The 26,362-nt window shown below is 36.4% G+C and overlaps 1 protein-coding gene across 1 annotated transcript in view; it reads left to right on the forward strand.

The window, feature by feature from the left end:
- Nucleotides 1–988: 988 nt before the first annotated feature.
- Nucleotides 989–26,362, forward strand: part of LOC150081635 (putative ammonium transporter 3) — a 47,316-nt gene continuing 21,942 nt past the window's right edge. The window contains exons 1-3 of the mRNA XM_090379496.1: nt 989–1,180; nt 15,709–16,258; nt 20,919–20,990. Of these exons, the coding sequence (XP_090235622.1) occupies nt 1,117–1,180; nt 15,709–16,258; nt 20,919–20,990 (686 nt within the window). The 5' untranslated portion in view covers nt 989–1,116. The remainder of the gene's footprint in view (nt 1,181–15,708; nt 16,259–20,918; nt 20,991–26,362) is intronic.

Consider the following 26,362-nt stretch of genomic DNA (forward strand, 5'->3'; position numbering starts at 1 on the left):
AGAGCTAATAATAATACAACTTCAACTTTGAAATTATCTTTTAAGCTTTTCTGTATAACATTTTATCATCTACCACATAAACACAAATGCTGTTGTGTAGCACTGAAGTAAATTACAAGTATCATTGTCTACAGCGTATAGTTATATCATTATAAATAATTATTATAAATAATTATATATAATAATAATAATAAAATAAACACTATAAATAATGTTTCAAATTTTCAGTTATGTGTAACAAATTTATTATCGCACAAAGATATGACGAGCTGTATTTTTTTATGCTTCTCTATTAACCTATTCTTTTCATTTACTGCTTTGTGTATATTTTAACCGTCAAAATAAATGTATAGCAATACGTATGTGATATAATAAATAAGTAAAGTAGAAGTATATTTCCAAGCTGCAAAAAACCCACATGGCAATGGAAATCAAAGACAGTTCAAAATAGTAGCACAAAACTGAGTTGGAAGCACATGACGGTGGTGCGTTATACCTTCATGGTAAAATGCATTTTACCATAAAGGCAAAAGGAATTTGGGGGCCCCATCTAAAGAAAAAACTAATAAAGAACATTTTCAATTTCATTTCATCGCGACAACGAAACAAACAAATTATATGACAGAACTAAATATAAAATTTCATCAAAATCGGTAAAGCCATTTTTGAAAAAAAAACGTAATTTTCAAATTAATCTACATGTAAAGTTCGTTGATCAGGCAGGTGGAAAGTTCAGTTTCCGAAAAACGTCACTTAAAAAATATTAGTAAAAAACAGCAATGAGTTTTTGACACAGTGATTTTGTCCCCCGCCCCCTCTGATCGGGGCCCTAGGCAGATATCTTTTTTGCCAATAGGATAACGCGCCACTGCTAGTAGTCGAGAAGCACTAGCGGCTTTAGTTATTAAAAAAATCTCAAAAAAATATCGTTACGGCTATGTTAAATACGTAATATATAGCTTTAGGCTTACCATACACAAAACGGAACTCGACTAAGGTTACGGATTTTGACACTCCTTTTGCCTGCATATAGTTTAGTTAGTGGAACATAACTCTTCTAAAAACGTCCACAAAATACAGTGAGCACTATTTTGAAGCAATATATTTATACACAAAATGATATGTCATTATCACACACTACATAACCATTACATCACTAGCGACCCACTCAAGAAAAAAGGTACGTCGTCGCTGATTAAAAAAAAAGAATTTATAAATTATAACTGAATAAAATTATTCAGTTATAATTTTAATTCATTATATTTAATTTGTACAATAATTGTATCATATAATTGTACTGTATACAGTATGACTATAATTTATATATTATGTATAATTTCTTTCTATACATTAAAATAATTTTCCTCCTGATATTTATTCAGCCAATGGGAGAAGAGAGATGCGAGTTATGTGGTAAATACGTAGCAAATACAAAAATACGTAATAGAGCTTGTTTTACTGTGGTAAAACAAACTTCTGTTTAAAGAAAAACTACAATCGTGGTGTAAAAGGCACCCACCAATGAAAAGCCAACTAGCTTTGAAACGGTGCTGTCTGGGTGGTGGTGCCCACCGAGAATAAGTGGCAATAGTCTTCTTTATTAGTGAAGCGATACTTATACGAGGTAGTGCAGTACACATGGAAACTCATTGTGAAGGATGAGCACAATATGAGATACAGATGAAATGATGCTTTTCACACTATGATCATGGTTTTTCTCTTTAAGAGTTGTCTATGGTGTATCTACACAGATATTATTATTATTACTATTATTATTAGCCATATGGTGCAAGGAAGACTGAGGCTTATGCTGCACTGGCAAAAAAAAATTCCTCAGTTACCCTGAGAGAGAGAGAGAGAAAGGAATCACAAAGAAAGGGAAGAATGATGATACCCAGACCCTGGGTGTGCCAAGCCCATACTCACCAGATGTGATTATATAGATATAGTAACATATTTATGTATTCATAGCTGAGGAAGAAACATACACAGAGTCGAAAGCTTCTGTAAGTATTTTATTTTATTTTATCAAAAGAAGTGAGTGCAGCAAGCAGGAAGCGAAGCTCTTAGTTATCATTAAATAAATTATAAATTAATTATGATGAAGAAACTATTAAAGCAATTTTGCATCACTGAGGGAACTCCTGTCTCATAACGTAGACAGTCAATTAATACAATGTTTTAACAACTACAGGGGCTCACATCTGATGAGGATGGGCATGGCACACGCAGGGTCCTAAGCTGTATATCATCATTCTTCTCTTTCTTGGTGATTCCTTTCTAATTCTTTCTTTCTCTCTTTCTCTCTCTCTCTCTCTCTCTCTCTCTCTCAGGGTAACTCTGGAATTTTTTTTGGTTGGTGCAGCATAAGCCTCAGGCTTCCTTGCACCATATGGCTAATAATAACAATAATAATTAAGTTATTTAATTAATATATTTAATTATGTAGAGAAATTGCTTAAGAAAATGTTCCTTAAATTAGGAAGCAATATTATAGCATCATTTTTTAAACAATGCTTTAATAAAAAGTCAATTAAAAGAAGACATAAAAGGAGGCATTATTGAGAAGGGGACTATACAAAAGTCTAAATGTGAGGGATACTTTTACGGAGAGCGGTTCCAGAATTTTCCATGATGGGGAGGAGGGACTACAGAGTAGCCAGTGTTCCAGGGAACCTTTATGCTTTAATCATTATGTAACAATAAAAAAAAATAAAAAAATCTACATTATTTTGATCTTAAAGGGGGAAAGGTCTATAGCCTCTTAAGCCCCTACTTGGACTGCTCCTGCTTGTATATATTTGTGTTACTACTTTGTTGCATTATTTTAATTTTTGTCTTATTTATTCAAAAGTTTTTATACAAGTTTTAACCATTCTTAATATTACTTTGCAATAAATTTCTTTATATATTGTTTGCAAAAATATGCTGCCTTGGTGGCAGCGCAGTGAATAAGCAAGGATATACCCAGGAAAGTCGAAACTGTGCATTTCCTGCTGTGATGTTTGGGTTTGTGGGCTGCAGTCCATCAGTGTTCTTGTTTCTCAGTAGCTGCATCTGCATGGTACATGTGTCTGTGTGTGTGTGTGTGAATAAGCAAGGATATACCCAGGAAAGTCGAAACTGTGCATTTCCTGCTGTGATGTTTGGGTTTGTGGGCTGCAGTCCATCAGTGTTCTTGTTTCTCAATAGCCGCATCTGCATGGTACATGTGTGTGTGTGTGCGTGTATGTTTTTGTAAGGGACGGCTCCTAGAATGTTAGTTCAACTCCACCTCATATCTCTGTGAAGAACAGTATCACTACAAATGGGCCAGTTATGTGTATGACGGAGGTTTGTGTGTATTATGTGTGTTCTGTTGTTGTGTCTGGCCGCTTGGCTACCCAGAGGAATCAGTCACCTGGACAGATGATTCTGGGGCACTTGCCCCAGAATCATCTGTCCAGGAAGGTGGGCCAGTCCCAATGGAAGACATACTGTCTCAATACGAGACTCTGACCAACTGATGTTGCCAAAAGGTGGGCCAAATTCCTTTAGGGGCCCACTCCAGAGGAGAGAAAAAAATAAATAAATAAAATAAATAATAATAAAATAAATTAAATTAAAAAATAAAATAATAATAAACAAAAAAACACAATGCAAAAAGAAAAGAGAGGGGGGGACCATGTGACAGCCACACTGAAGAACGCGAAGAGCAAAGAAGAGATGGGAAGGGGGGGGGAGAAAAAAGAGAGAGATAGTGTTTTCCGTCCTACACACAGGCCGCAGAAACAAGCTACACTCTGTATGGTACAGCTCTCATACTGATATTAGACTGAACTACGTACAATTCTTCTGAGCATCATCTTGTCTCTTTCTGTCAATTTCTACTGCCCACCCGCACATTTTCCAGATACAGTAGCACCATGATGTTTCCATTTGGTGATTAGATCAGCAAAGCCGACTCTAGATAGAGGAAGCCTTACTGACATAAGGAAGAGATGCACCGTACCAGGTCCCATGCTCCAGATAATGTCAAACTTTGACTGGTGTCATGTTTTAATTTAAGTTAATACATAATGGCCAATTTATTGAATCAATTTTTACAACATTGATCTTCATTATTTAATTTAAAACATTAACATTGTTCTTCAGGTCTGATTATACCCTGAGTAACAGTGGGTGTGAAGGGGGGGGGGGTAAGAAGCTATTCAAAGCTTCAAGCAGCTTTATTTGCCTGTATCGATGCACATAATCGACTGATTTCCATATTTGAGTAATTAGTAATTGAGAGATTGCAATTATCAAATGATATAATTACAGCATTCGAAATGAAGCCTCCAGACCAGTACTGCGTACAGGTCTGGAGGCCTCATTTTAGAAAGGATGTAAAGTTGCTAGAACGAGTACAAAGAAGAGCAACAAGATTGGTGAGGGGAACAATGGTGGTAGATGACTTTCATCAACCGGTGAAATACCACCACTTTGCTTATTGGAGGCTTGAAGTGGTAAAACCCATGTTTAGTCTCTAGAGCAAAGTTTCCGGCATCCCCCTCCTCCCATACTTCTCCTTCAACCCATGCACGGTACTAAGTACTATAGGTTTTGATACCTTTCGTGTTTGGGGTTTTCATAAAAAAAAAAAAAAAAAAAGGGTGCTCTTACCAAAAAAGGCCAAGTTCTGCAAATTTCAGTGCCTGGAGAGTAAGCACCTGCAAGGTGATCTGATTGAGGTGTATAAAGCCTTGAATGGGTTGAGCAAGCTGAATGCTGATGGGATTCTTCCTTTTGCTCAGATTAAGAACCTGAGGGGCACAGATTCAAATTGAGGAAAGACAGTTGTAGAATATATGTGTGGAAATTTGCCTTTAGCCAGCGGGAAGTTGAATGGGGGAACAGACGTCCATCTTTTGTTGTAGAATTGATAGCCTAAATAGATTTAAGGCTGAGCTGGGCAGGCATTTGGAATGAATGGAGAGGTGAAATGGGAGGGTTTTTTTTTTTTTTTTGGCTGATGCTGCATAAGCTTGCTTTCTTGCATTGTATGCGTCTACTGATGCTAATTAATGCTAATATCCTTCAACAAACAGCCTAAAATAATGCTACATTTTATTCAAAATTGACACTTTTAAAAATACAAGGTGTGGCTATTAAATAATGAGATTACATGCACAGCCACTACACACAAAGCACTGCAGTTGATATTAACCTTTCCCTAGTTGTGTGTGTCAAGTCATTTCCAACACACTCATTGAGTGAGCTTTGCAGTGAGGCAGATTTTCATTACCTTGTGTTTTTGCAGTTTGCTAGAAAAATGACAGAAAAAAGAATTGAACAGATCAAATCTCAAATTTTTTACAAAAGTAAAGAAAACACCAACTGAAAATTATGAGTTGTTACATCAAGTTCATGGAGAAGATACTATGAAAAGAACTTGTGTTGTTTGAATGGCATAAAAGATTTTTAGAAGGAAGAGAGAATGTGGTAGACTATGAATGACCAGGCCATTTCATGGTGTCCATGAAAACTGATGAAAATGTGGACCAAGTAAGGACATTGATTAGAAGTGATCATCATTTAAGAATTAGAATGGTTGCATCAGAACTCAATATGGACAAAGACACACATACATTTTAACTGAACATTTAGGTGTGAGAAAAGTGTGCACCAAGATGGTGCTAAAAATTGTGAATGAAGATCAAAGAATGAGATGACTCCAAGTTTGTGAAGATGTTTAGAAAAAAAAAAAATTGAAGGTCCAGACTTTCTGAGTACTTGTGATGAAAGTTGGCAGTTCCAGTAAAACCCAGAAACTAAGACAGTCAATGCAATGGAAGATAAGACAATTCCCTAGGCCAAAAAAAAAGAAAGAATGCCAAAATCAAAAATGAAAACCATGCTTCTTGATTTCTTCAATATTAAAGGAATTATTATGACTGAATATTTCCTATTAAATCAAACTGTCAATCAAACATAGGCACTAAAATTCTGACAAGGCTGCATAAAAAAATTCAAAGGAGGAAACCTGAATTCTAGAAGGATGGTTGGATGGTCTATGAAGACAATGCTCCAGGACATAATGCACTCTCTGTTCACCAGTTTTCCCTAAACTGAAAAGTGTACTTAAGTGAACCATTTTCAGTCAATTGAAGACATCCAGAAAAAAAAAAAGGGCTTATAGATGACTTCCAGAATGTTTCTGTATTTGGAAGAAATATATGGAATAGTGTGTGCAATTGGTTTGAAAGGGATAACTTGTAAGGTATGAAATATTTCATTATATTTATTTTAATGCAACAGTCTCATTATTTAATAGCCGCACCTTGTATATGCCTCTTTTGCTATTTACATATGCATTCAATTTGCCTATTTCTAGAATACATGATCTCAATATTCAATGTCTCCCAGTAATTTGCCTAATATCATGTTTTGGAGGTATACAGCAAAAAGAAGTTAGTTCATTAATAGGATCAACTGTGCTTCATTACTTGTATATCACATTTATTTAGATTGATTCTTATTCAATAGACTTTTACTGCATATTTGTCTTTGAGAGGCACAAGTAAATCCTTCTGTATACATTAATTATTCCTTATCAAATATCACAGAAATTGGCTTTGATAGCAATAAAATGAATTTGAACATGTTAGCATTTTTAACAGTGTAGCTGGTCATCTAAATGACTTCATTGGCAAATACAGCAAATGTTTTAATCTGTGTGTGGGGAGGGTATTGGTGATCATCAATTAAAAATTGTAATAGTACCAATTAAATACCTTTTCTTTTTAAATGAAACAAAATATATATATATAAATATTTTATTTGTATTTTAATAAACATTTAACATAACTGAAAATATTTTTAATTTACACAGGTAACTACATAATAAATAGTTGTACAATACAGTATGTATACTGTATTATACAATAATATCAGATTGGATAAACAGTCTTTTGATTCTTAGTGAAGCATTAATAAACATGCCTTTAATATCAAGGCTATCTAAGTGTTGCTGTTGAAAAATTGTATGTGCAAGAACCTGCAGAGATTGTTGGAGTTCATTGGGAGACTGACCATTTGGCTGTTTGTGACTTTGAAGTTGCCAAACATAATGGAGCTTTATTTGTTGGGCCCAGCTTGTCAAATAGCAATTTGTCTATTTTTCATTAGGATGTGAAGAATCTTTGTGTTTATGCCAAATATCTTAAGTTTGGGAGTGGGGCCCCCTAGTTAATTTTTGTATAACCATCTTGCTCATTCAGTAGTTCAAACTTTTTACTATTCTGTCCCTAATTGCAGAAGTATACCTCATTTGTCTGCTTTGGATAGGACATAATGCTGTGATCTCATTTGAGGAATTTGATGCTTTAGATCTCTGCAGGATCAGATTGTTGTTTCTTATGAATGTTGTTGTGATTGATTTTCTTCAAAATGGGGGTATAGTATTGATCTGCTTACTTCTAGGATGAATGGTTGCTTTTATACCTATTCCTGACAGGTGAATAGTGGGTATGGCTCATTTTTCCCCTAGTCCCAGGGCTATCTAGATACTTTTACCAATATAGTGTATATATACTATATTTTTAAAAGATCATTGATGATCACTGATTGATCATTTTATTCATTTAATGGGACTACCTAATATTAATCTTAGCCACTGAGGCCTGCTGGTGCTCTCCTTTTTGATATAGTCTCCTTCCAATTGCACCATTGATGAACCCGCTCATAGCACTCGCAGAAACCATTTCTTGTTGTCTTTGAGAATCATCTTTTGTGACCACAGATTCTCAACTTTCTTTAATGTACCTATGCCCCCTCCCCCTTTTAAAATTGCAATTTTATTCAGTCACTTGTCTCCGTAAACCTGACATTTATCTCACAGTCTCTGTAGCACTCATACCACATTATACACAAATGGTGAATAAAAATTGTTGCTCATTCTTAGCTCTTTCATTGTGATCTCACAAAGTGGTTTACACTAATAGCATGTAACTTACAGTAACTTTGCAACTACTAAATAAGTTAGAACTTGCAACTGTTTCAATGCATTCTTGGACTTTCACTCTCCTACCAGCAAGTTGCTGAAACTTGAGTTGTTGTACGGTGGCAGTGCCATTCTGAGAGTTAAATGATCAGCTTGTGTACAAAGGAATACCCAGATATCTTTGTGCCAGGGAAGTGGTGTATTATCACAAGCCTGGGCCCCAGAGGAAATGTATTTATTTTTATGTTACTTTCTCATTTTGCTCTTTACCTTTGGAGTTTACCTTCCCCCCCCACAAAGTTAAGGGATTTCACACAGCATAATACCTGCACAACAGGCCAGTGTTACTGTGCTTGTAGAAGGTTTCTAGAATTAAGCCAATCCCAATTAACATGAATTTTTGCAAGTTTTTACAGGTGCCAGGGGATCTAAGGTCTATCAATCATTGATGAATAGGAGTGTAAATTCTCAGCCCTTGGAAAAAAGCAAGTAACTACAATTATTGAAAGTTAGTTGATGACGAAATTGTTGTAATAACATTTCATCATTTTTCAACATTCTTCAAATTTTGAATAATTTTTTTATGAAAAATTTTATTGTTTCTCAGAGCAAAACTGGAGTTACAATTAATAAGCTTTCGGCTGGGAGGCAGCCTTCTTCAGATTGAATACATGAATGGCAGTTGGAATAGAGATGTGCACTGCCATGATGGTGCGTGAGGCACGTGGTTAATTGTTTGTTGATGTTTGTGGCTGTGACATATGGTGGTGACGTGGCCAGCGTTTGTCTATGGATAGAATTACTGCCTCTGTGATGGGGTTAACTTGGCAGCCACTGTTCCTGTTCAAAGAGGCATCCGAGCATTTTATATTTAACGATTCCAACCAGGTGCGCTTTAGGTAATGGTGGGACCTGTCCACAACCACGACATCACGGTATGGGTCGATGTCGTGGTGGGTTGTCCAGACATGCTCGGCGATAGCTGAGTGTTCTACATCTGCCAAACGGATCGCCCTTTTATGTTCTGAGAGACGTTTCTCGAGTCGACGTCCAGTCTCTCCAAAGTAGCAGCTGGTGCAGTCACGGCAAGAGATGCAATAGACCAAACCGCTCTGTAGAAGAGTGGGGACGGGTGTTTTTACGTTGGAGATAAGAGAACGCAGTTTCTTGCCTGGGAGTTGGATGCATTTTATCCCATATGATTTTAGGATTCTACCGATCTGTTGTGACAGGTTGGGGTAGTATGGGATAAATGCCCTCGTGGTGTGATCAACAGGCACGCGACAACGTGACGACCAACAACAACGCCAACAGGGTCGAGTCATCCACGAGGGCATTTATCCCATACTACCCCAACCTGTCACAACAGATCGGTAGAATCCTAAAATCATATGGGATAAAATGCATCCAACTCCCAGGCAAGAAACTGCGTTCTCTTATCTCCAACGTAAAAACACCCGTCCCCACTCTTCTACAGAGCGGTTTGGTCTATCAAATCTCTCGCCGTGACTGCGCCAGCTGCTACTTTGGAGAGACGTCGACTCGAGAAACGTCTCTCAGAACATAAAAGGGCGATCCGTTTGGCAGATGTAGAACACTCAGCTATCGCCGAGCATGTCTGGACAACCCGCCACGACATCGACCCACACCGCGATGTCGTGGTTGTGGACAGGTCCCACCATTACCTAAAGCGCACCTGGTTGGAATCGTTAAATATAAAATGCTCGGATGTCTCTTTGAACAGGAACAGGAACAGTGGCTGCCAAGTTAACCCCATCACAGAGGCAGTAATTCTATCCATAGACAAACGCTGGCCACGTCACCACCATATGTCACAGCCACAAACATCAACAAACAATTAACCACGCGCCTCACGCACCATCCTGGCAGTGCACATCTCTATTCCAACTGCCATTCATGTATTCAATCTGAAGAAGGCTGCCTCCCAGCCGAAAGCTTATTAATTGTAACTCCAGTTTTGCTCTGAGAAACAATAAAATTTTTCATAATGAATCCAGAGCACGTAGGCCTTTTTTACTATAATTTTTTTGGAAATAGTACAAAAAGATGGGATCTTCTCTCTATATTTATTGGGGAAACTGAAGTTACATTAAAAGAACTCATCCCTACTTGCTGGTCTGGTAGATTACAATCTATAACAATGAAATGCTGGGAAAGTTCATTTTGCAGATATTATAAAAGCTTTGACAGAAATGAATCTTAATCAACTAAAAAAGCAGACCAAGATGAAGCACATAGAATAATGAAGCAAATGATGACATTTGATTTTATTTTCATTCGTATATTTTTGTATAACATGATATGCGAAATTAATTATGCTTCAAAAACTCTACAGAAGCATGATATAGACCTCGATGAATGTACTTCTGTACTGGATCGAGTCAGTAAAAATTTACAAAACATTCGAAATTCATACGAACAAATTAAATATGAATCTGAACAAACTGCCAAGAAGTTCGGGGTAGAACCCAAATTTGAAGACAAACAACAACGTAGAACTAAGAGACAGTACAATGAATTAGCTTCAGATTGTTTGTTTGACAATAGAGATCAGTTTTTTAAAATCAGTGTTTTTTATGTTTTAGACAAAATTACAATACAAATTAAAATCATTTCAAAAGTATGAAGTTAGTAAAAAATTATTTTGCAATACTAGAACCGAAAAAAATAATTAATATGTCAAATGCTGATATATTAAGTGAGTCTGAAAATCTCATAAAAAAGTATTCATCTGTACTCTCTCCAACTGCCGATTCAATATTGTAATTTAATCACACTTATTAAACTAGATTTATCAGCAGACATGTCTATCAGACAATTTTTTTATTTGAGTTTTCAGAAATTTTTACTTTATTTAAGTTATTTTTTACCCTGCCAGCTGCCTCTTCCAAAAGAAGATCATTTAGTAAATTAAAAATAATAAAAGATTATAAAAGAAATGCTATTGGTCAAAGTAGACTGTGCAATCTTGCAATGTTGGCTGTTGAGCATAAATATTATTATCATAAGTCATATGGTGCAAGGAAGCCTGAGGCTTATGCTGCACCGGGCAAAAAAAAAAAAAAAAAAAATCTGAATTACCCTGAGAGAGAGAGAGAGAGAGAAGTAGAAGGGAATCACCAAGAAAGAGAAGAATAATGGGTGTGCTAAGCCCATACTCACCAGATTCGAGCCCCTGGATATGCCAGTAAAATGGATTTTATTAATGATTTCGCAAATATAAAAGCGCTAAAAGTAACATTTTATCTTTTTTCGTAAATTTATTAGCTATAGTATAATTTTTTGTTTGTCAAATTGTATTTAATAAGTAGTATCATACTGCAATATTAATTTTCATATTTTTGACATTTGTAAAATTATAAAAAATAATCATAAATAAAATACATATTTATGTTATTAAAATGATTCAACATTTTTTTATATTATACCTAAATAATTTATATTACTGAAATTAAGGGACCCAAAAAACATAGATATGCCACTGGCACTACAGTCATAAATGTGGAAAGGTGGAGAAAAAAAAATGCCATACATAAATGAGGAGCTTCAAAGCTGTTGGGATTAATCTTATCATATAGAACTTTGTCTGTTTTTTGTTGGAATACAAAGCATTTGGCTTGGTTCTTGACAAGTTTCTCAATTTTGGGAGGGGGGGGTCTTTTTTAATTTTTGAATAAACTTCTTGTTCATTTAGCAGTTCACGTACACCGATGAGCCAAAACATTATGACAACCTACCTAATGTGATGTTGGTCCTCCACGTGCAGCCAAAACAGCTCGTACCCAGCGAGGCATGGACAATACAAGATATCTAAATGTGTCTTGTGGTATCTGGTACCAACACGTAACCAGCAGATCCTTTAACTCCTGTAAGGGCTGTAGTTGAGACTCTGCAGATTGGAGTTGCTGTTCTAATACAAACCACAGATGCTCGATGGGATTGATGTCTGGGGAATTTGCAGGCCAGGGCAATACCTGGAAGTCTTCCTCGTTTTCCGCGAACCACTCTCGAACAATCCAGGTGGTGTGGCATGGTGCATTATCCTGCTGAAAGACGGCACCACCAGAGGAGAAGACTGTTGCCATGAAAGGGTGTACCTGGTCACCAATGATGTTTAGGTAGAGGGTAGATGTCACAGTGCTCGACACATCAATGACTGGACCCAGGGTATCCCAGCAGAACATTGCTCAAAGCATGACACCGCCACCACCGGCCTGTTTTCGTCCAATGGGGCATCCAGGATCCATCACTTCCCCAGGTAAACGATGCACACATACCCGGTCATCCATATGGTGCAACAGGAAACATGATTCATTGCACCAGACAGCCTTCTTCCAATCACTCAAGGTCCAGTTTCGATGCGTGCGTGCCCATTGTAGGCGCTGTGGCCAGTGAACCGTGGTTAGCATGGGCACTCGGAAGGGCCTGCAACTACGCAGCTTCATTTTCAGCAAGGTTCAATGTACTGTGTGTTGTGACACATCACTCCCATCTCCAGCATTCCAATTACCGGCGAGTTGCGCCACAGTCACTCTTCTGTTTCCACATACCATCTGGGAGAGCCTTTGCTCACCTCGAGCATCGATGGGCTATGGTTATCCAACACCTCTCCGGCAGTTCGTGGGTTCCCCCTCCTTGGACCACTTTCGGTAGGTACTAACCACAGCTGACTGTGAGCACCCCATCAGCCGTTCCATTTCTGATATGCTCTGGTCATTACAATTTTGCCTCTGTCAAACTTGCTTAAGTCCGTTGCCTTTCCTGTCTGAAGAACAAAAGTAGCACTGATTAACGGAGCTCATTACCAGGTGTTTTTTATACCATGTCCTAACCCATGCATGTGTCATAGTTCACCTGCAGTTGCTTCGATTTGCATAACGACTTGCTGGTCATAATGTTTTGGCTCATGGGTGTATTTTACTATTCTAGTTAATGCTGTCAATAATTTTGCCTGCTTTCAACATGAAGTATTGCTCTGATCTTATGTGCTTACTTCTTGAATGAATGCATTTGATGAGCTTCAAGTGCTAGGCAAGACATCAAAGGTAGATATTGTTGGGATATCAGAGACGTGGTGTCACACAGACATAAGTAGTGCAAAATTGGAATTTGGGAAGTACAATGTGTACAGGAAGGATAGACAGGACAGGAAGAGAGGAGGGGTTATGCTGTTAGTTAAGAATCACTTAAAATCTAAAGAGGTGAATCCAATTCATGTTGGTGAACAATGCAATGTTGAGTCTGTTTGGTGTGACATAAGCACTGGGAAAGGAAAAATGAGAGGTGTGTGTTATAGGCCTAATGAAGCTGATGAGTATAATGAGCAATTGTGCAGAGAAATAGAGTGGGCCAGTAAATCAGAATGTTTTTAATTTCCCAGAGATTGACTGGAATTTTTGCAAATTACAGTGTCTGGAGACTAGGCACCTGCGAGGTGATCTGATTGAGTTGTATAAAGTCTTAAATGGTTTGGGCATGCTCAATGCTGAAGGGATTCTTCCTCTTGCTCAGAATAATCCCCTGAGAGTGCATAAATTCAAATTGAGGAAAGACAGTTGTAGGATAGATGTGCAAAAGTTTGCCTTTAGCCAGCGTGTGGTTGATTGCTTAGAGCAACTTCCATCTGTCATTATAGAAGTTGATAACGTAAAGAGATTCAAGACAGAACTGGACAAACATTTGGAGCAAGTGGATGGGTGAAATTAGATTTTTTTTTTTTTTTTTTTTTACTGATGCTTTCTTGCATCATGTGCCTTTACTAATGATAATGCTAATGCAGTTGTTTTTATACCAAATTCTGATATGGCTATATGGCTCATTTTTCGAAATCTCGGGATGTTTGAATAATTTTAGATATTTAGTATTTATATAAGGGCAGACCTGGGTGCATGTCAACTGGGGAAATTGTAGTTAGGTTTATCATCCTGCACTCAGGCCTAGGAGAAATGTATTTTAATTAGTTTTATGCAACTTTTTATATTCTTTATTTTTCACTCAGAGCCCCAGCGTAATGTGTGGAAAGAATTTAGAAGTGCATCACAGTCCCAATTCACACAAACTTTTACGTACTATGCATCTCCCACCCCAAAGCTGTTCCTAGGAAAACTGCACCACTTGTTCATCCCTAGTTGCAGTTCTTGGATTGAAAATAAAAAAGTATCATGTGTGCCCAAATAGGCCAGAGAATATTTTTACGTTTCATTTCATGGTTGGTTTAGCATGGTGTTTGTGTTATTTTTATAAATAGAAAGTGTTTATACAAAATGTTACAAAATCCATTCTGTTGTTATGTTTTCATGACATTTAAGTTATGTGAAGGCATGTTTACTAGGTTTGAATGGAAAGTCCCAGGAGTGATTTTATAAGTAAGTTAAAACTGAACTTCCTAATTATTTGCCCCATCAAAGTAGATTCCCCCTTCCCCAGCAGCTCTAAATGAAGCCATTGCTTTGTGCCACAACTGGAAGCTTATTTGTAAGTCTTTTTTTACTGATATTTATTTTAGTGTATATTGCTGAACTTCCTCCAAAATTTCAAAATGCATTCCTTTCATCAGGTTTGATACTTATGAAAGAAGTTGGTTGGAGCAAAATCGGGAGAGTAGAATATTCTAGTGGTTCCCAATATTTTGTCACTCAATCACTTCTGAAATTAAAAGGTACATATTCAAGCACATCTAAATAGTGACACCTACTTGTTATTGTGTTGCATCACGACATTACTATATGTAATGTTGTGATGCCACAACATAACAAGTAGGTGGTTGTAATGACTATTTCTTTGTTGACAATTTATGCCCTTTTTTTTCTCTTCAAACCTTGAAAACATGAAGGTAAAGTGCCAGACAGTTTGTCCTTGGGGAAACAAATTCCGAGTGGAAAATTCCTTTTTTATCAATGAACAATGGACATGGTTTTAAACTTTAATTTGCTCAATCTTGCTTCTTTCCTGTCTTGAATGCATGGTTTTTATTACTTTTTGCTCTGCCTTTTGTCTGTAGATTGTACTGAAATGTTCATGTTTGTTTTCTTTGTTGAAGTTATCCAGAAAATTTGGTTCAGCGTGAATTTTTTTCAACAGTTTCAATTCTTGCATCAGTTGATGGCCACGAATAAGGGTTTTGAAACAATTTTTTTGCAAACTTTCTCTTCCAGCTTATAATCAAATATTTGGTGAACATTCTCTTTATCCATCCCTAACTGTTGGAATACTGTCATTCTGATAGTCACTGACTGGTATAAACAAGTTTCTACACTTTTTTCAACATTTTTGTCAGTTTTTGATGTAAGTAGCTATCCAGATAGGGATCAGAATGGATGATTTCTCCTCCTTAAAAAATCATTGTGTCACTGTGAAACTCATCCTTTTGAAAATGCAGACACGCCATCAGCCTCTTGTAGCAATTCATAACTTTTGATAAGAATTTTTCCTCAATTTAACCAGAAATTTCAGGTTCATGCACTATTCCATAAAACTGTCAGATATTTTGTTTTTGAGACAAAAACTATTTTAATATTGTTATACACAATATAACTTACAAAGCACAACTTAAAGCATAATAAAGCACAACTTACAAATTACATAACAATATACGAAGAAACACTGTATAATAAAAAAAAAAGTTTACTTATAAAATTTATTATATTTATAATAAATTTTATAAGTAAACTTTTTTTTTATTATACAGTGTTTCTTCGTATAGCGTTTCTTATTTATATTTATAGGTTTTGCTCTTTTGGAATCTGGATGCGTTAGTAGAAAGAATGAAGTCAACATCATGGTCAAAAATATTGCTGATGTGATTTTTGGTGGGCTGGGTTACTGGATGTTTGGATATGGCATGAGCTATGGAACGGATAAAGGCACTACTCCCTTCTTCGGTATTGGTTATTACTTTGTTGATACATATGATGACAAAATGGGTTTTTTATATGCCACATATATTTTTCACTTGTCATTTGCTACTACTGCTATTACCATAGTTTCTGGAGCTATATCAGAAAGGTTTAACTTTGTCCCTTACTGCATCTATTCTTTTGTCAACACATTTGTCTACTGCTTGCCTGCTGGCTGGATATGGGGAGAGCATGGTTTCCTTAATTCCCTTAAAGTTGTGGACATTGCTGGATGTTCTGCAGTACACTTAGTGGGTGGATCATCAGCACTAGTAGCAGCTGCTATGGTAAAACCACGCACTGGCCGTTATGACCATGGCACCGAGCCACTTCCAATGGCTTCTCCAACAAATGCCTTACTAGGAATGTTTATACTCTGGTAAGTGCCTTTTGCATATCTTTCTCCTTGCAGTAGAAATTTAAAATTGCCATTGTTATAAATTTAATTTAAAATGTTAAATTTTATTCAAAAGCCTGTTCAAATTTTAATGAGTGAATATTATTTTAAACACAGTATACCGTATATTTTGGCACAACAGTTGAATAGAATTCTGTTTTTTGCTGTGCAAATTTCTGCATAAAATCATATTTTTGCTATAAGTCAACCCCTTTTTTAAGTCATCTTTTTCACCTCACATATTGGTGTATTACAAAACAATGTGCCCTAAAAACTACTCTTTAATTTAGTTATTTCTGCTGTTTATTTTAAAAAGTTAACTTTTTCACAATTCATTACACCGAACTCCAAATTGTAAAGAAAGCAATGTTGTACATTAGCATTAGTAGAGGCATATGATGCAAGAAAACAAGCTTATATAGTATCAGCCAAAAAAAAAAAAAAAAAAACCCTCCAATTTCACCCATCCATTCACTCCAAATGTTTGTCTACTTTGGCCTTGAACTTATTTAAGTTATTTATCTCCACTACAACAGATGGAAGTTTCCAACTATCAACCACATGCTGGTAAAAGTTGAATTTCTGCACATCTACTCTACAAATGTCTTTCCTCAATTTGAATTTATGTCAACTCAGATGAGTAATCTGAGCACGAGGAAGAATCCCATTGGCATTGAGCTTGCTCAAACCATTCGAGCTTATAAAAACTTATACACCTTAACGAGACTAGTCACCTCACAGGTGACTAGTCTCCAGAAGCTGCAGTTTGTAGAACTTAAGCCTTTCTTGGTAACACCAACCCTTTGTTCCACTCACCAATCTCATTGCCCTTCTCTGTACTCATTCCACTAGCTCTACATCCTTCCTAAAATTAGGCTTCCAGACCTGTATACAGTACTCAAGGTGTGGCCTCACTATTGCCTTATACAAGGGGACAATCAAACCCTTATCCCTGCTAGCAAAATTCCTGTATATCATTGACAAGACCATGAGCTACTCTTTCAGCCCGTCTGCACTGCTCAGAGAACTTCATATCTGCCTGCACAATTACCCCCAGGTCCTTTTCATTCTCTTCCACTGTCAGTGTAGTACCACAGAGTTGATACGTTGCTCTGGGGTTGCTGTTTCCCATATGTAGTACTCTACATTTGTCAATGTTAAACTTCATTTGCCACCCCTTAGCCCATCTGCTCAACCTTTCCAGATCCTGTTGCAGGAGCATAGCATTAGTAGTGTCCTTAACAACCCTGCCAATGTTTGTATCATCTGCAAACTTGGACATTAAGCTTGACATACCATCATCAATATTATTTATAAATACAGAAAACAGTAATGGACCCAACACTGAACCCTGAGGGACTCCACTAATAACATTAGTCCACGATGAGCAGTGTCCATTGATTACCACTCTGTCTTCTCCCCCTCAACCACCCCCTTTATTCATAGCAGCAATTTGCCTCCAATGCCACACTGCTCTAATTTGTGCAGCAGTCTTCCATGTGCAACAGTATCAAAAGCCTTTCTAAGATCCAAGTATATAATATCAAAGTTATTCCCTGCATCCAGTTCTTTGTGACTGCATCATAGTATCCAATCAAATTGGTCAGGCAAGACTTTCCCTTAACAAAACCATGCTGTGTCCGAGCTATAACTGAAGTCTTTACTTATAGTCTTTACTTATAATTGAAGTCTTTACATCTAGATCCTGCAGGGCTTCTTTAACCAGTGCCTCCATTAATTTTCCTGGAACAGAAGTTAAACTCACAGGTCTATAATTACTTGTGTCAGCCTTTGATCCTCCTTTGTGAATTGAGGTCACATTTTCACATCTCCAGTCTATGGGTACCTCCCCTGAGTCCAAGGAAGCTCTCATAATTATGGCTAAGGGTTTGCTTACTTCCTTTGCTGCCTCCTTTAATATAACTGGATAGATCCCATCCACCACAGGTGCCTTTCTTGTGTTTATCTTCAAAAATTTCTCCTCCATTTTACTCTCAGTTATTACAAGATTATCTAGCTTACTGCCAGAGTTGAATATACCTCTGGCATTCCCCTCCCTGAATAACTCCTCATGTGTGAATGTTGATGCAAAATATTCATTTAGTTTGTTAGCTACCTGAGCAGGATCATTAACAGTTGAACCATCGATATCAAGTGGACCAATCTAATTCATCCCCTTCCTTCTAGAGTTTACATAAGTAAAGAACTCTTTGCTGTTTTTCTTTGCATCCTTTGCCAAAGATTTCTCGTAATCTGCCTTCGCCTGCCTAACCTCCTTGTAACTTGGTTACAGATCAACTTATATCTATCATAGGCTTCTGTATCACATGTTAATTTATATGTATCCCATGCATTTTTCTTCTCTGCTATATGTCTCATTAGTTCATCTGACATCCATTTAGGCCTAAACCTTGAACAATATGTCTTAGTTGGTATGTAAAGCCTAGTAGCTTCCAAGATAAGTTCTTTGTATGCTTCCCATTTTGAATTTGCTGTTGGTAACATCATCAGTTGGTCCCACTGTATAGAATTTAAATACTGTCTCAGACCATCGTAGTCGCCTTTACAAAAGCAAAAACCATTCCCTTTACCCCTGATGGTAGTTACCTCTTTGAGTAAATCCCACTTCAGCACACTGGGATCACTGCCACCTAGTGGTTCCTTTATCTGCAGATTCTTAATGAATCACTACTGATAATCAAATCAAGAGTATTACTCCCTCTAGTTGCCTCCTGAACATGCTGATATAGAAAACAATCATCCAATAAATCCACAAAAGCCTTGCTAGTGTGTGAGTGACCAAACCACAAATTCCAGTCAATATCTGGGAAATTAAAATTCCCCATTATAAGACTCTCTGATTTACTGGCCCACTCTATTTCCCTGTACAGTTTCTTATTATACTAATCAGAGTCATTAGTCCTATAGCACCCTCCTACTCTCAATTTTGATCTCCCAATGCTTATGTCACACCAAACTGACTCGACACTGCACTGTCCAGCGATGTCGACTGGCTTCACTTCCTTGGATTTTATGTGTTTCTTAACTAATAGCATAACCCATCCTCCCTTCCTATCCTGTCTATCCTTTCTGTACACATTGTACTCCACAAATTCCAGTGACACCATGTCTCTGAAATCCCAACAATATCCACCTTTGATGCTTTGAGCAATACCTCAAATTCATCAAATTTATTTACCAAACTCCTAGCATTGGTGTACACGCAAGTATACATGCTCCTGTTCTTATTCTTAGCTACCCTAACACAACCCACGTGTTTACTTGTACCGCAATGACTCCCAGCAGTCTCTGAAATATCCTGCATCTTGATTTCCAGGCTTCTGCTCATTCCAATAGAAGCAGTGCAAGAATCACTTTCACCTCTGCCAGTGGCTACTGTTAATCTACTAGTCCTTGTATCCCCCCAAGCTAGCAGTTTTCCGACCCATCTAACACTGCCTCGATAGCATCAGCAAATATTCTTGCACCCTTTCTATTTAAGTGTATCCCATCCCAGTAGAAGCAGTCTCTCCTGTTAACAAGTACAGACCAGGCTGAAAAAAATTCTATCCCTTGAGCCTTGCACAATCTTTCCAGGGCTGATTTGATCGACAAGGCTCTCATCATATAATGCCTCTAATATTGTACTGTGTGTATTATATCTGTACAAGTGTGTGTGTGTTCATGGGCAAAGATGCATTTTATGCCCAGAATAACATAACTTGTGAGGGGCCTACTTCATCTGCCTGAGATTGACTAACTTCAGCTCTGACTGAAGAGGCCTTTAGGAATTTCACCAGTGGAATTCAAACTCAGACGAGTTTGAATTCCTTTGGAATCCAAAAGAGTCACAAGTGGTGGACCTATTATACCATCTTGGAGAAACCCCAAGGGCTCATATCTGGTGAGTATGGGCTTGGCACACCCAGGGTCCTGAGCTGGACCCTGGGTGTGCCAAGAATCATCATTCTTCTCCTTCTTGGTGATTCACTTCTACTTCTCTCTCTCTCTCTCTCAAGGTAATTCAGAATTTTTTTTTTTTTTTTTTTTGTCTAGTGCAGCATAAGCCTCAGGCTTCCTTGCACTTGCACCCTATGGATAATAGTAATAATAATAACCTATGTAAGTTGCTAATGCACTATAAAGAAGTTAAAACTTCAGTTATTTAATATAGTAATACTATTATAGCCTTAGAAATAAATTAAATAAATTGTTTCCTGTACTATCTTGTCCCGCTGTACGTTTGGTAGCTAGCAGATTTATTTTTAAAAAAGTTGAGTTTTATAAGAAACTACTCAGAATTGACCAGAACATCAAAATTTTACCGTCAGCTGTAACCAGAACTGTTTCAAGCAGGTTGATCATATGCTATAATTTGGTATGGCAGTAAAAAAACAAAAACAAAAAACATGTATTTAGTGAAAGTAATAGCAGATTATCAGTTATATAAACAAATCTTGCATATCTGCAGAGAAAGATGTACAATGGCCACGTGCACTATTTTAGAGAAAACACAAACTTGGAAAGTGCTTGGGAGTACCTTTACCTAGGTTGCAGAAATTGGTAGTTGCTGTACTGCATATACATATATAGACATATCTTTCTTTACATATACACTTAAACAAATATTTTCTTATTTTAGGTGGGGCTGGTTAGGATTTAACTGTGGAAGCACATTTGGTGTTTCAGGACACAAGTGGAAAATGGCTGCTGGGTAAGTTTTATATGTAGATTTCTATCTCTCTCACTCTGCTTTTACAACCTGAGACAAATAAAAATATAAAGATCAAACAGTTATCGAATATCATAAAAAATATCTATATGGCAACATTTTATTCTACCATATTATTATTATTATTCTGAAAACAGTTCAGTTCAGCATACACACTGAACTATTTTAATACTTGGTTGCATTACCATCCACTAGGCTTCAACACAGTTTGGCATGATATTAATGATTTTAAATAATTTCTCACTCCAAACTTTACCAAGAAAAATTTGTAAAAATTTTTCTTTAGTTGACTATGTTGGACTGCTTGATTTACAAAGCTGCTTCTTGTTGTATGCAGAGAACCTGAAATAGCTAGTGCTCAATCATATCAAATAATTGGGAGGGGGGGTAATCAAGGGAAGCAGTTTGAATGCTGTTTTATCTTTTCTGAATTGTTACTGTGCTTATTGTCTAGAAGATTAAATAGGCTGGGCACTCAGCAGGGCTGCAAACCGAACCGCACCCATTTTTCTGAACCGTGAACCGAACAGAAAACACTGAGCAGATTTTTTTTTTTTCTGAACCGTGAACCAAACCAACATTTTTTGGAAAATTGGCTCGGTTTTTGGTTTGAAGATCGACTAGGGCCTACAGGTCAACGAAAATTTTGAAAATTTTCATGGGGAAATCCAGTGAGTAGGAAACATACTCCTTCCTCTTTATTTTTCCATTGTTCATGGCTAGGCTTCTAGAATGGTTACTAAGAAGATGTGAAAAGCACTGCATCAGATTAGCACCCCATCTCAGGGGTAGGGAAAGAGTTTTTTTTTACTTTGAACCAAGAAATGAGTCACGGAGGGACCCGTGGGCCACAGGGTCCCCTGCTAAGCTATTTGAACAGAAGCTCTGCAGTGGGGCACGTGGGAAGGGACGCTCTCGATGCAGCAGAACACAATCAAATCAGTGATAAGGAAATGAAAGGGTGTAGTACTGAGAATCACTCATTAGCATTTTTCTTTGAAAAGATTAGCATGTTTAGTTTCTGAAGTTTTGTTCTGAGGGTTCATCATTCCTGTTTCTGCTCTGGCATAGTGCACTTCGGCTGCGATATTAGGTTACACGTGGACATCTTGGAGGAAGTATTCCCAAAATAAGCATCTTTGGTAGCTGTATATGTATTATTTTATTGTAACCTTTACTTATTAATTAAATTATAATAACTCCTGGAAATTCTCATTTGTATCGGATGAATTTTTATTTTATTTCGGATATTTTGAATCGTAATGATGAGAAACTCATACAGTGAATTACAAAGAATCTTCAGTATATCTAAGCATGTTTAATATGCTAATAACTATGTGCATAAATGGAAAACTTCTCTGCAGTATTTTTATTTATTATTATTTTTAATATTTTATTATTATTTAATATTCAATTTTTTCTCATTTTCACAATATGAGATTATGAGATATAATTAAAACAATGCCGTTTTTAACTATATTTTTAGAGTTTGCTGTGTACTGATATGCTGATTTTGCACAAACTTGTACATTGTAAAATTCTTTCGCAGCCTGAGGCTTAAACCCTAAAAGTGCTTCAGTCTAATTCACTTTATACACCATCAGGCATCTCTCATATACTTCATAGCTATGAGTTATACTCCATAGCTGTTTTGTCATCATCACATCACCAGGGTACCTACCCACCGAAGGAGGACCAAATATCCCTGAAACGGTCATCAGGGGATCCTGATGCTACCCGGAGTTTCCAAGAATAGGTAACAACAGTTTTCTCTGCTGGGGAAGCATTACCTATTTAAGGAGTTTGAGTTTTTTAAGTGGTGTGAGTTGAAGGAGTTACTGTCCCTTTCATTCTTCTACACTGTTTCTTTTCCTCTTCCATTCCTACTATTACTTTCCCTCTACTTTTTTGCTTTTCTAAGTCTAATAGGGACAAGTGGATAGTAGAGTTATTATCACACACATATACAAACAAGCCTTGAAACGGTGCGGTCTGGGTGGTGGTGCCCACTGAGAATAAGTAACAGTAGTATTCTCTACTATAAAAGTAGTGCAATATCACAACTCATCGTGAAGGTATTCACAATATGAGATATTACTAAAATGATGCTATCTTTAGCTTTTTTTAGAATTGCTGCATACTAATATGCTGCATTTGCACAAATTTGTGCATTATTCAAATTTTTTAAATTGATTATTCGATTTTTTTATTTATTATTATTGAATTTTTTTAATATTCAATTTTTTTATTTATTATTATTATTCAATTTTTTTATTTATTATGATTATTCAATTTTTTTAATCATTATTATTCAATTTTTTATTTATTATGATTATTCAATTTTTTTATTCATTATTATTCAATTTTTAATTTTAGAGAAAATAGAAGGTGTGAAGGAATCTATGTATTTATCGCTTTTTTGTGGCAGATAAGCTCAGAAAAGATCAATAATGTAGCCCCACTGCTAATCAAAGATTATGCACTCTTATTTACTGTTAAGTGCTGTGTAATATTCTAAGTAATTTAATGATAATGTTTTGTTTATTTTATGTACATACTTTGGTAGTTTTTGGTTGGAACATTTGGCATACTTCACCTTTATTGAGTTGTTACAACAACTTGTTAGCATATGTCTCTTAAATATTATTTTTGTAACAGTTTAAAATAAATATTTATTTCTGTTTTTCCCTCCCTCAGATAACAATGAATGGCAACAGAAAAGGGCATCCTGTCCACGAAAGCTTTCATTATAATAGTGATACGGACAAGAGTAAATGTACTGTTTGTAAAATGGACTTGAAGGGAAAACATTCAGAAAACGTATTGAGACATTTAAAAAGAAAGCATGTTGTCAATTATGAGAATGCTTTAAAAAAGAAAGCAAAAATAGTGTCTCCACAGCTACCTACTATTACAAATTTTGTTACATCTAATGTTAGAAAAACTGTACAGATTAAAATATCTGCAGAAATAGTTAAAGATGCATGCGTGGAATTAGTGACTGTAAATAGTAGACCATTTTCTCTGCTTAAAGGCTCAGGATTCCGAAAATTACTGGATCCAATTGTTATGAGACTTGGTAGTAAACTTCAGATAAATCATCAAAATATTGAGGATGAGATAAGTAGACGAGCTAATTATTCGCGTAAGGAACTTACAGCTGTTTTGAAGGGCAGATTAATTTCTTTGAAAATAGATACTGCAAATCGATTTGATAGGTCAATTTTGGGAATAAATGTAATTTTTGTTAGTTGCTCCATATATGATAAAAGCTGCCTCTGCATTATAAACTTTTTATCTGAAACTAATCTACATTACTTGCTTAGCCTATAGGCTTACAGAAAAAACTGAGAATAGATTTGGTGAAGTTTCTTGCATAAGAAAGATTTTTGTAAAAGTTCCTACATATGTAGCATATTTTTTGATTGTGACAAGGTTGTTCTTAAAACACTTGCGATGCAAGAATTGAATGATCAGGTTATAAGTGGTAATTTATGCAAAATAGTTTCAAGTGTCTTGAAAGAATTTGAAATTAAATTAGAACAAGTGTATTCTTTAACAATGAGGCTAATATGATAAGGTCATTCAAATTACTTGCTCAGAAACAATCTGGAAAACTCAATATGGAGGATAATGATACTGAAGATATCGAAGAATCTGAGATTATAGACTCTAGACTGATACAAATGTATGTAAAGAAACATGATGAATTGAAACTTCCCTTGGCTAAAGCACGAGCAGTGGTTAAAAAGCTGCGAACCTCTTCTATCCTTATACACATTAAAAGAGAAAAGTGTAGGAAACCAATACTAGACTGCAAAACCAGATGGAATTCCACTTTTAATATGTTACAACGTCTTGTGGAGCTAAAACAATTTTGCATTGATTTATCTGTGTCCATAAAGGAATTGCCTTTGTCAGCCAGTGTGTGGCAAAATATTGAAAATATTATAGAAGTTTTGGAACCTGTTAGGGCAGCATGTGAAGTGCTGCAGTCAGAGCAACTCATGATGACTGATTTTTTTCTACATCTGGATGAAATGTAAAATGGAAGTTAGAAAAATTGAAAATGAATTGTCATCTTTTTTGGTCAAATTTACTTCTCATGCTCTGAGAAGTAAATTTGATGGCAAGCGAGACTTTTTTAGCTTGTATGAATCTGGACACCTGGTACCAAATATTATTAGATGATATCCAAAAATAGAAATCTAAAGAACATTTATGTGACATTTATGATAGCTTGTGCCAGCTACAGTCTACAGAAAAAAATCCTGAAACGAAAAGTTCAGATGAAATTTTACATATTACTGTAACGGGTAAAACCATGGATGACATCGAAAAGCTGTTATTTGAAAAAGAAATGAAACAGAGACAGATAGTGGAAACAAAGAAATTTGACTTAATGGCTCATCTGAACAATTTTGAAGATATCGAAAGGGTAACAACAAAAACAAGTGTCTTAGGATATTGGAAAGCAAGAGTTTAGTCACCCAGAGCTTTATCAGCTAGCCAAACTAAACTTTGCAGTTGCTGCCACACAACCAAGAGTAGAAAGATGCTTTTCGACATTAAAGATCATTTTGACTGATAAGAGTTGTTTAGACTCATGATTAATGGAGGACATTTTATTTTTAAAATTAAATAATTTTGTAATTGTGTAAAATTCATCTGTTGTCTCTACCGTTCTCCCAAATCCACTAATCACTTGGAGCTCTTTGACTTCTTCTCTTTGCAACTTGACTTTCTCCAGTCCAACTTTCCTAACAGTGAGGTAATTTTCCTTGGTGATTTTAATGTCACAACTCCAGCTGGCTTCCATTTTCTAGTCACATTGACTCAACTGCTCGAGATGCTGAGGCTTTTGCAATTACTAATGACCTTGCACAGATTGTTCATTTACCTACAAGAATACCGGACAATCCTAATCATACAGCCAATACGCTTGATCTTTTTCTCACAAACAACCCTTCTAAGTACACAGTCAAAGTGACAGGTCCTTTAGGCACTTCAGATCACAACTTGGTGATTGTCTCTTCTCCAATGGAACCTTTATCTCATGGCTATTCCAAACCTCGTGTTGTTTGGCATTACAAAAATGCAAAATGGGATGACCTGCGAGACTTCTTTTCTTCTTTTCCTTGGTCGGATTACTGTTTCAAAACTTCTGATGTCAACATTTGCTCAGATCGTGTCAGTGAAATTATTCTTGCAGGAATGGAATCCTTTATCCCACACTCCATTTTAAAATCTCGTCCTTTATCTAAACCTTGGTTTTCCAATAAATGTGCTAAGGCTGTTCAAGAAAAGAATGTTGCATATCATAATTGGCTTGTTTCTAATTCTTCAGTTTCATT

This window comes from Mastigoproctus giganteus, chromosome 8 (genome assembly GCF_048544385.1).
Source record: "Mastigoproctus giganteus isolate SK-2022 chromosome 8, ASM4854438v1, whole genome shotgun sequence".
NCBI classification, from domain to species: domain Eukaryota; kingdom Metazoa; phylum Arthropoda; class Arachnida; order Uropygi; family Thelyphonidae; genus Mastigoproctus; species Mastigoproctus giganteus.